The sequence below is a fragment of the Protopterus annectens genome, chromosome 6.part0, assembly GCF_019279795.1.
Source record: "Protopterus annectens isolate FY-2018-M chromosome 6.part0, PAN1.0, whole genome shotgun sequence".
In the NCBI taxonomy this organism is placed as follows: Eukaryota; Metazoa; Chordata; order Ceratodontiformes; family Protopteridae; genus Protopterus; species Protopterus annectens.
In genome coordinates, this window is record NC_056737.1 from 1,151,157,809 (window position 1) to 1,151,169,815 (window position 12,007).

At 37.8% G+C, this 12,007-nt stretch overlaps 1 protein-coding gene across 2 annotated transcripts in view; it reads left to right on the top strand.

Annotated features, from left to right (window-relative positions):
- KCNH7 (potassium voltage-gated channel subfamily H member 7) overlaps positions 1–12,007 on the top strand; it is a 2,626,261-nt gene that overhangs the window by 1,422,472 nt on the left and 1,191,782 nt on the right. For both annotated transcript variants that reach the window (XM_044074771.1, XM_044074772.1), the window contains exon 5: positions 10,011–10,439. In XM_044074771.1, coding sequence (XP_043930706.1) covers positions 10,011–10,439 — 429 coding nt within the window. The remainder of the gene's footprint in view (positions 1–10,010; positions 10,440–12,007) is intronic.

Sequence of the window (12,007 nt, forward strand, 5' to 3'; positions counted from 1 at the left end):
ATGCTGAGGACACTGTCGAGCAATCCAGCTTCTGCTCACATAAAAGCATGCTGTAATATTATGGATATTAGACAATCTGCCAGATAGTAGCCAGTGTGGGATCATGCCTGAAGGAGCTGTCAATCAAGCATGATACAGTTTTGTGACTGGGTAACAACTTGATAGGGGGGCAAAAAGCAGTGCTACCAGAAATAATCTACTTGGGAGTTAAATGAGGCCTTTCAGTCTGCCCTCATAGGGGGCAGATAATAGAACTAAAGGGGGTTGAGGGTAGGACCGAGACTAAGGAAATGGATAGGCAGATCCCTGAAACATTGGACAAAGAGTGTTATTGTTAGAGGGACAATGTCAGGAATTAGAGAAGTAATTAGTGGAGTAATGCAAGGGTCTCTCTTGCATCCAACACTCTTTAGTGTGTCTATGTATGACCTGTTTGAGAACAGGTGAGAGGATAAGACTCCTCGTCGACAAAAAACGGCTACATGCATTGGTGGAAGAAGCAGGAAGAAGCTACCTAAGGATTTCGAAAGGCTGAGTAAGTGAGCAAAAGAGTGAGAGCTGAAGGTCAGTGGAAACAACAATGCAAAGTGCTGAATTAGGACCATGACAGCACTGGTGTGAAAGAATGGCAGCAATAAAAACACTGACGACATCCATTCGTCCATCTATCCGTCCATCTGTCCACACCAGTTATTCCCATTTTTGCATGTGCGGTCAGAATAACGACCTAGAGCCAAAGTTCACACCACCATGTGACTAGCTCTGCCATGGTTGTCCTTCCACACCACACACTCACATGAAAATACTGATAACAGCAAAGCAAAAATAATGTTCTTAGGACACTGATGCATTCGGACTGACCACCAGGAGCAAAGGCATAGGACACTCACATCACTGAATAGAATGCTGTGCTGTATCTGCAAAAAGGCAGGTTTCAGAAGCAATGAATAAATAAATAAAAACAAATACATAAATAAATAAATAAATAAAAACAAATAAATAAATAAATAAATATAAGGTAAAGCTCCTACTCTACAGGGTCCTGCTTTCCATTCTGGAGGCCACTGTCGCTCGTCTGATCAGGATAAAAAGACAAACATTCGTGGGATCTGTTTAAGCAGCTTTATTGCACACAAACACATCAGAAATGAGACTTTGTAACTTAAGCTTAAATAAACTTATAAAGAGACTGACTATCACACTGATACATGTTAACACTCTGGCTGTTCTCTCAGAATGGCACTGCTGCCTGCACGTGCTACATCTGGAAATGCTTCTTAAAGGTACATACACACGCTCTGATCTATAGCCACTAAAGGAAAAGGGCATCAAGCTGCTGCACAGAATTCAGAGGAGGTCGACCTCTTTTTAAATTCTCCAAATCTTTTGGGTTTCTAATACCATTATGGGAATGAACCCCATTCCAAAGTCAAAGTACGATTAAAGTTCATGAAATTAGTATTGTTTCACTCTTTGGTGTCAGCCAAAAGTGCTCTTCGCAGCACTCGCAATGTGCCCAGTAATGACTCCTTCTGTAATTTGTATGGAATTTATTTATTTATTTAACATTTGTTAACCGGGAAAGTCCAACTTGTAACAAAGCCAATTTTCAGCAGAGGCCCAGGGAGAAACACTCAAGATGCATGACTTTGTAACGTGGGATGAAACCGGAGCACCCGGAGGAAACCCACACGAATGCAGGCAGGACATGCAGACTCCACACAGAAGGCACTCCAGCTGAGAATCCAACGGAGAACATCTTGCTGTGAGGTGACAATGCTACTACTGTATCACTGTGCCATACAATGCTATAATGCGTCATGTGTATTGGTAGCATATCCAAATATGATTGTAGACTCTTTTTTTTTATAAGACCTGTTGCTCCTACTACTGTTGGAACTATCTGGGTATCTTTCTTCCACATTGCTCTAATTTCTGATTGCAAATCCGGATATTTTATGATTTTGTGTCTCTCTGTACACAAGACACTGTATTCACTGGGTGCAGTGATTTCAATGATCAATGCTACTTTTATCTTCTTTTCTTGGACAACTATATCTAGTTTTCTAGCATCTATCTTTTGAACTCTTGGTAATGGATGATCTCATGTGATATAGACTTCATCACTTTCTGTGATGCTTTGTGGCTCATGTTTCCAGTGTTTTTCAGCCACTTCAATACCATAATGTTTGCACAATTCCCAGTTCAACAGTCTCACCACATTATTATGCCTTTCAGTATACAGTCCTTCTGCCATTAGTATGTCGCAACCAGCAAGGAGGTGTGCAACTGTTTCCAATTCTGTTTTACAAAACCTACATTTGTCTGTTTCTCCCACATGTTCAATGGACTTTGTAAACCAACCTGTACATAGCCCACTGTCCTGTGCTGCCAATATTAATCTTTTATCTCTTGGTTTGAATTTGCCTGTCCTTAACCATTCCCACATCCATTCCTGATCAACATGAGGTTCTTCTAGATGTTTTCTGTACTGTAACTATACTTTTCTACATTTCTTGTCTTCTCATCTGGTCCTTTACCTTATATTCTTTCTTTTGTTTTTTGGCACATTCAGTTGCTGCCTGTTATTTATCCACTTGTGGTTTGATTTCCATTCCTGCTTGATGCTCATATGCTTCTCCTAGGCTAAGCAGGGAAGTCATCTTAGATTTATTCTGCTTATGTTTCAAAACTTTCACTACATTTAGGTATTGTGAGGTCAGTAGATATGTGTTGAGTCCCACGATTGCAGATCTGTGCATGTAATCAATTTCAAGGTGGCCCATCCCTGCTTCGGAGCAAGGAATATATAATCTTGGTATACACTGATTTTTATAAATCATTTGGTGAGCACGAATCCTCCTTCTTGTTTTCTTGTCTAATCCATCCAACACATTTTGGGGTCAGTCAATCACTCCAAAACTGTAAGCTAGTACAGAAAGAGCAAATTGGTTTATAGTTTGGATTTTTTTCCTATATGTCAATGCTGTTTTCAGGATTAATTTAAGTCTTCTAAAGTACTAATTATTAAGTTTTATTTGCATTTGTTCATGTTTTTTGCTGATCCTTCATCAGTTCCCACATATTTATACACTCCTCTTGCCCAAGTTTTTTTATAACACATTCTTGTCCCAAACTGATGTTTTCTTGGTGCAGTAGTTTTCCTGCTTTAAAGGTTGCTTTTGCACATTTATCAGGTCTTCTAGAAAGATCTGTAGAATGGAGAAGAAGGAATATGAAGAGAGGCTAGAAGAAATTAAATTGTCTGCAACCAAAGCAAAGAGACAGCAGCAACTCAATTCTGGTGACAGAGTTGAGAATGGGTCATTCAGAACAGAAAGATCGGTGGGAGGAGGGCAGAAACAGTAGATTGCATGGCCTAATTACTCACTGTATCACTCAAACTTCTTTTTCTCAGATAGGGTAGTTATCTCCTGGAACTGACTACTAGAGTGTTTGGTAGAAATTAAATCGGCAGACTTATTCAAGAAGGCATGGGCTACGTGAAAAATAGGACAAAAGGGAAGACAGTGATGGAGGTGAAGTGGAATCTGGTACTCACAAATATGGGAGAGTGCTCTCTGGTAAGATCAGATCACAAAGCAGTCTCCCTTGAAATAAAGGTAAAACTCACCCCCCCCCCCCCCCACCAAACTCCAAAAACTTTAAGAACTTTTATAAGGTAAATTAACCCCTATTAAGGGATGGTATAGTTAGCTTCTAAGCTTCCCAAATCCAGAAAACACATTAAGCATTGGTGTTCACAAAGACCCTGTACACCCATATAAACAACTGCATAGAAATGGCAGTACCAGACTGAAATAAACCCAGGTCAAATTGCAAAAACAAGCCACCCTAGTGGACCCCTGGTATTAATAGGAAGATCCTATAGAGAAGTCAGAAGGTATCTATACAGCAGAGAAAAAAGTCCCTCATCAGTGTAAACAAACAAATCAGGGAACTAGTCAAGTCTCTGAAAGCAGACTTTGAGGTAAAAATAGTCTCCAAAGCTAAGACTAACCATAGACATTTTTGGTTATGTCCACAATCTTAAGGGCAACATCCAACAGTATGCAGAATTAGTTGTAGGTCGCTTCATTTATACTCAGCTGGAAGATATAGCAAGTCTGAGGGCCAACAAATTCAGCTAAAATTTCACCTCCCCATCACCCCCAGTTCTCCCCCAAGAAATACCCTCACTCCACCACCAATTATCATCAAAGAACAGGTTGCCACTCTGCTTTCTAAAGCTAAAAACACAGCTTCAGTAGGGCCTACCAGGTTGCCTCTTAAATAGATTAAATCAGGACTTATCAGGCTCATTTAGATCTCCATTTAACCACAGCCTCCAGACTGACATTGTCCCAATAGAGTGGACGACAGCAACAGTCATCCCCCTGCATAAAGAGGGACTATTTACTGACCCTGGAAATTACAGACCCATAAGTTTTACTAGTCTTATATGTATTGCCATGGAAAGAATAATCATGGCCCTGATAAATAACCCAATTCAGCTTTGTCAAGGGCAGGTCATGCCTACTGAAACTGTTGGATTTGTTTGAGAAAGTTACTAAGTCCATGGATGAAGGTAAAACAGTACACACTGTCTACCTTAAACTGGCCAAGGCTTATGACACAATTCCCTACTCAGGTATTATAAATAAACTCACAAAACCAGGCATAAGGATATGATGAATATTGCTCACAGACAGGACACATATGGCTAAAGTGGGTAAATCCAGGTCCAGCAAGAGGCCAGTTACTAGTGGTGTGCCATGGGGCTCCATGCTGGGACCACTCCTGTTCAGAATATACTTCTCTGAAGTCAAGACTAAGTAGAAGGCATCTGGATGACAAAGTTTGCCAACAACTGCAAACTGGTGGTAATCATTGAATCCCCCAGTGATGCAGACATCCTTCCGGAGGGTCTAGAGCAGACAAATGATTGGTGCCAGAACCATGGCCTAAAATTAAATGTGGAAAATGCATTATCATGCCCTTTAGGAAGTCAAATACCCCTGCAAATTGCAACATCAATAGCATACCCCTAAGAGTAGACTCAGAGCTGAGGGATCTAGATAGACAGATAGTAGCCTGAACTTTGACGACCAGTTATCCACAGTGGCCAGGAAGTCCTTCTATGTGGCACAATGTATAAGTAAAGGTATGGCATCCAGATCCAAGGAAATTACAGTCCCGCTGTACTCAGCCCTCATTAAATCAGTAATCAAGTACAATGTGCCATTTGGCATGTACTTGACTAGGCACTTACAGCAGTTGAAGTGGCTTCAGAGGTTCCTCACAAAGAAAATAGTGGGTGTAAACAACATGTCCTATGAGGATCAACTAAAAGCCCTATCCCTTTATTCTGCCTCCTACTGATTATTAAGTGGTGACCTGTGCCTGACCTACAAGGCACTCACAAATCCAGCCCTGATGGAGATGCTATGGATTTTCAAGTCAAACAGCATGAGGATCAACCAATCTAGGGATCTAAACAAAGTCACAGACTCAAACAAAACATGCTGGAGAGACTGACGTGTCTCAGAGATTGCCCCTTCTTTGGAACAAGCTTCCTATTCACATTAAGCTGAACTTTTGCCTGGCCCTTTTCAAATGCAATTTGGCTCAATAAATCAGGGATCACAAATTCACACCTGGGGTAGTGCCTATCTCCCTTATGAACAGGGGAAATCTGTAAGATACCCAGAGGCACAAATCCATGCCATCATTCTGCCCTTAGGGAACATATATTGGGGAAAATTGGGCTGTATTGGCTAGGATTATAATGGCTGTTAAGCCATTAGCCTACTAATCTCCTATTAAGCTATGAACCTATTATCACTGTAACTTGCAACAATTTTAAGATCTCTGTTTGCCATCGTTAACTGTGTTTTAGTGAATAGTACTCTTAAAACTTCAAAAAAATAAACTACTGTGCCAGACTATCAGTGTTATGACATATCCAGCAACAGTGTTTTATTACATCCCGTTATTTAAATTTCTAAAGGTGGCCTAATGGTTAAGGTGTTTGCCTTACAAACACAAAATGCAGGGTTTGAGTCTCACAAGAGATAATTGGCTAGGCTTAAAATGGCTCACAAGGGTAGTTAGCTTAGTAGTAATCTATGAACCTATGAACCTAAAGATAACTGTCAAGCTTGATAAAATTAAATTGTATACATTTGACTTGACAAGTTATTCATTTTCTAACAGCCATGTATTAATACAGGCTTCAATGTGAAGAACTTTTGTTGTTAACAAACCTGAATGTTTCATAATAATGTCAAATATAAATAACTTTGTATCTCTGCATACACTTTTTAAGTCTCAGACTATGGCTGATATGGGTCATTTGAGATCAAGTCCACTGCTCCAGTTATCACTCAGTCAGTCTATCAAGCAATCAGTAAATACATTTATCTAAATTGTAAATTGCCATATACTCTTCAGACACTCATGAAATATACCAGCAAAATATAGGTTTACTGTAGTTGTACTGGCTAATAATTATTATTAGAACTTTAAACAAGACTCTTTCCTTTTCTGCAGAATAATAGACGATTCTATGCATGTTTTACCTCTTCTTTTCTTGACCCAGTCAATCTTCACTGCGTAAAACCTTAAGCCTCTTGTAATGGAGGTCTATGGGATATATGCAAATGGCCCCTTAAGTGTATTTTATTTCTCTTTCTTCTGAATGCCCATAACTTGTTACTTCAGTCAAGCCCTCATAAGTGTACACATACATATTTGTCATTTTATTGACCCCATTAGTACTTAGAAATAACAATCGTATACTTTTCATACTTATAAATAGATCTATACAGGAATCTCATGTCTCAGCAATCTGAAACAGTCTTTCATTTTTCCTCTCCACAAAGGATAGAATTCATCTGACATTTCCAATTTTCACCTCATAGCTATACTTTCTCCACTTTCTAAAATACTAGAAAATTAATTAGGTTCATAGGTTGGTACTAGGCTAATTGTCTTTGCAGGGCATTTTAAGCCTAGCCATTTACCCCATGTGAGAATCAAACCCTGCACCTTTTGTTTGTAAGACAAACACTTAACCATTACGCCATTTTCCCACCCAACTCTTTAACAATTCTTAAACAACTCTTCCAATAAAACAATTCTTAAACAACTTTTCCAATACCTGCTTCAGCAACAACCCCCCGAGTGGCATTGATTCCTGTTATCCCATAGCACTACTACTACCCTTATATTCTTTATGGACAATATTAACAAAGCCAGGGGACAGTGTCACACTCACCTCCTCCATTTTCTTGCATTTATTTAAAGCTTTTGACAAAGCATCACACATTAAACTACTACATTGAATGTCATGAGTTGGCCTGTCTTTATCCATGGATTCACAGCTATCTATCAGACAGACAGCAATCTGTCAAAAATCTCCCTCCTTCATTCTATGTCTCCTTCTGTTCAACATCTTCACCAGTGATATACTCACTTATATACAGCAAGCCTCCCTCATTCAATATGATGACAATTTCACTGTTATCTGCTCGTCCGACAGCCTCACCCACTTACAAAAAATAACTCGATGCCTTCTACTCTACTAAAAAATAGTTTAAAAATGCTCAACTGCCACTCAACCACAAAAACAAGCCACTCCTTCCTAAGTTTCATAATGATAAAAATGACATATTTTAATAACAATGAAACTGAAATTGTCATGCATACAACGTTATTCGGCCTAACTGTTGACATCAACCTTAAATTTGACCTGCATATTCAGAACAGTATCAAAGGAATCTACAAAAACCTTAGAATGTTCTACAGATCTAGGAATTTTCTCATACATTCTCCCAAAGCAGCCCTGGCTTTCTCTAACATTCTATCCACACTCTTTTATGGAGCACCAGACTTCACAAACCTCCAAACATCTGTTATTGACAAATTTGAACAATGCTAGAACAAAGATGCATGCTTTTACTACCGATCACTGGATTGCTGTTAGTGTTAAATAGGCTACAGCTAGGACACAGCCTTGGGTCTGACAGATGTCACAGAGGAATAAGGAGCTGTTAACTCATTCCAGTGGTCAAGTGGCCTAAGGTTTGATTCCCCTCAGCCTCCATTGCCAAAGTGAGTGACTCTGAGCAAGTCATTTAACCAGACACTGCTCACAGGCTGCATCTGAAAAAGGTCCCTGGAGATCAGTGCTGTATCCCAGAAAACAAATACAAATAAAATAAAATAAAATATACACAAATTGTAACTACCTACAAAATTTTGAGTAAACCTTCTGATTATCCTGCCCTTCACTACTGTCCTTAAATCTATCTACTGATCTAATGACAAAAAACTACTCCCTGTCTACAAACCACATAAAACAGTTGGCCTTTGTTTATACTCCAGCTGTGTGTTAATAACATGAAATTCAATACCATTAACCATCAGTACCTCACCAAATATTCTCATCTTCAAAAGCTCTTTAAAATCATACCTATTGAATATTTGGTACTGCTGCTGCATAATTGTAGGCTAAGACAATGTATTAACCCCCTTTTCACTAATTCCTAATAGTTATATCCTTCATGATTAGTCTTAAATATTGCTACTCACCCTAGCATTTTCAAGACTCATAACTCACTTAAGGAACCCACTTTTTCACTACTGTCCCTATCTAAGGAAACCTCACTGTGCTTCTGTCAGAGCCTTTATCAGATATCCACCGCATGCCATGAGCATGTTGCCTTTGTCTTTATCTCAGCCTCTGACTTTACTATCATACAGTAAATATTGTTCTTTAAGGGTCACCACAAGCCTTCTAATTAAAAGACAGTTTTTTCTCTCTTGCTTTGATATTATACATGTACAAAAACTCTTAGCCTATTTAGTGTTTTACATGTATGTACACTGATATTTTTTTATTTTATTTATTTATTTTTTTATTATTTCATGTTTTTTTTATTTTATTTTCATTCTTAAATGATGCAGCTTTTCTTCCCAGGCCTTTGCTGAAAAAGGATTCTTACCCAGTCAGACTTTCCCGGTAAACAAATGTCAATCAATCAACCAAAAATAATATAAATAAATAAATATTTACCAATATTTATTACATTGATAATGTACACATCTTAAGTGCTAGTCTAAATGGCAAAACCCCCACCTGCCACACATGATCAAAATCCCTGAACTCCATTCTTACCCACATAACCTGGACAAAGATGGAATACATGAAAATGTAATCCCCTTTAAAAGAAGGGGACATACACTCTCATGGTGATGCGAGATGCTAGAGGGCACCTTAGGAAAAAGAACAGGTCAATAGAGCATCAAGGGGTGCTTGATTATCAGGCAGGTTTGGTGAAAGACAGGATGCTAACAAAATACTAGATATATGTCTGAATGTTTAACTCTATTATGACACCTTTTCAGTCAAATGAAATTGACTGTACTGGACTTGCTAGCAGTAACTTGGAAAATGAATTATGCATTTCTGTGAGAGCTTAAGTTGATACTGGGAATTACATGCAAAGGAATTATATTTGTACAGTTTTGTCTTATCTTACAGGTATGTACATGAGGATTAGATTTGTGCAATTGTGTGTATTTTAGAGGCATATAGATGAGAATGATACCTGTGCAGTTTTGTGTGGCCAAAATCTTCCATACAATGGATGCAGCCTTACTGTCACCTGCTCAGTGGATATCTTAAATCCTGTGCAATAATGGCTATAATTCAAAAGAATCAAAGCCATTCGTATTACTATTGTCAAAATATTTTGAAGAAATAATGCAAAATATTATTACTGAGTAAGTGTTTTTCAGTTTATTGCTGAAAATTCCGACTTTCAGAGAAACAGCTCATACTGTTGAAGCATTCTGTAGCTGTTCAATGGGAAAGGAAACACCACATTTAAAATGATAGTTCATTCTGATATTAGAGTTAATTAGGTACAGATAAGTTATACTGTGTTTTAGTACAGTGGCACTTACAAATAATAAAACAAAAAAACGTATTACTTATTTTCTAGGCAGAAGAAAATTATTCAGACTGAAACTTCCTGGGATCAGAATCCTGCCTTCAAGCAAGCAGTCTTTTCCTCAAGATGACCCTGAAGCAGTAATAATAGACTTGTCTAAGCCTAGTGATGAGGCTGTGCCTATGAGACATTTCACCTCCTCCTCCAAAGATACCCCATCTGAAGTGGAGGACACAAAGGCATTAATAGAACCCAATAAATGCCCACCTTTGGTTAATATATCAGGACCTCTAGACCATTCCTCCCCAAAGAGACAATGGGACAGACTAAACCCAGATATGTTGCAGTCAGGTTCTTACCTGGCACATTCCAGATCACGAGAGAGTGTCTGTAGCATACGAAGAGCTTCGTCAGTTCATGATATCGAAGGATTTAACATCACAACAAAAAATTATTTTAGGGATCGACATGCGAGTGAAGGTACGTTTACATACCAGGTTACATTTTGAGAACTATATGCATGAGTAATGTACCTAAATATCTAGGTCTCAAATCATGTGTGCTCTAAAAGTCCATGGCTTGCTATACTTGAATTTTTTATTTCATAAGTATGAATAAACCAAATGCATTTTGAAATGCTAATAATGTCTCATATTTAGTTTATTTGCAATTCCATATTTGTATGAAAGAACTGTTTACTTAACCATATTGGAACTAATGACTATTTGGGTTTTGTTTTTGTTTATCTTAAATGTAACTTGTTTTTATTTTAATTTTATGATTAAATATACAAATATACTGAAATTAAAAGTCAAAATAAAAGTACATCTTAGCAGGTACAGCATTGCCAATCCAAAAATCAGATATGAAACTTTATATAAGGTTTTTGGTCTGACTCCATAACTTGTTAACATTTTCTTTTTAACAGAAAACAGGCCTAACTAAAGGTATACTCCCATTCATCTGGAAGGAATCAGAAATAATACCAGTTTTCAAAGGAGGGCACAAAGCCAGAAAACTATAGACAATTATCCAGCTAGCATCGACTTTTTAAAATCTTAGAGAAAGAGTAGTATATCCCTGACTAACAGATTACTTACGCAGGCACAATAAATGTACAAAAAACACATCACGGCTTCAGTTAAACGCAAAGCACATAAGCTAATTGCACTAGTTGACCTAGTCAACTACATATCCAAGTGATATGCCAAAGATGGAGTTACTGCAAAATCTTCCATGGGTTTTTTAAATCCTTTTATAAAGCTGAGCATAAACTATTGACTTTGCAACATTGGCTGCTATCACATTGCACTTTGGTGGTTTCATAAATACTTACAGAACAGATATCAGGGTACTGCCTGGAACAATTATGTGTCTTTTAAATTTAAATTGAATATTGACATAGTGCATAGCTCCATCCTAGATCCTTTATTCTCTTCCATTTTTATTAGTGAAATGTACCAACATAATACACTTGGAAGCAATTACCCCCCGTCATTCATTTCACAAATTTCACAAATTCATCATTCCATTATCTCATTCCTCTATAGATAAAATCATTTCATTTTATACTAAGTGAAAAGAAAGCAAATCTTATGATTTTCTTCAGTACAAATGAATCACATTATTTACATATTCTCAGAGTGAACTGTACAGAAACTGAAGCAGTACAATCCTACAAATTCTTTGGTGTCTCAACAGACAGTAAATTAACCTTCAATGCTCCTGTCAGCCCATCTGTGAAACAGATGTACAGGCAGCTAGGTATACTGTATTACCTAACCAAATACCTCTCCTCATCATCAGGATTACTGTAGCTAATACTGTACTCATGCCAAACTTTTCTTTGGCACAAGGTCCAGTGGTAATTTATACAAGAATTCTCACAGCAAACTGTAGTCCACCTATTTTGCCAAATTTATAAGAAGATAACTTTCTGCATTCAAACGTACTCAGTTAAAAAAAAAACTGCATTCTGTACCCTGTTACAACATAGGTAATTTCTCCATGTTCCATTTTCACACAAACTTATCTACAATAACAATTAA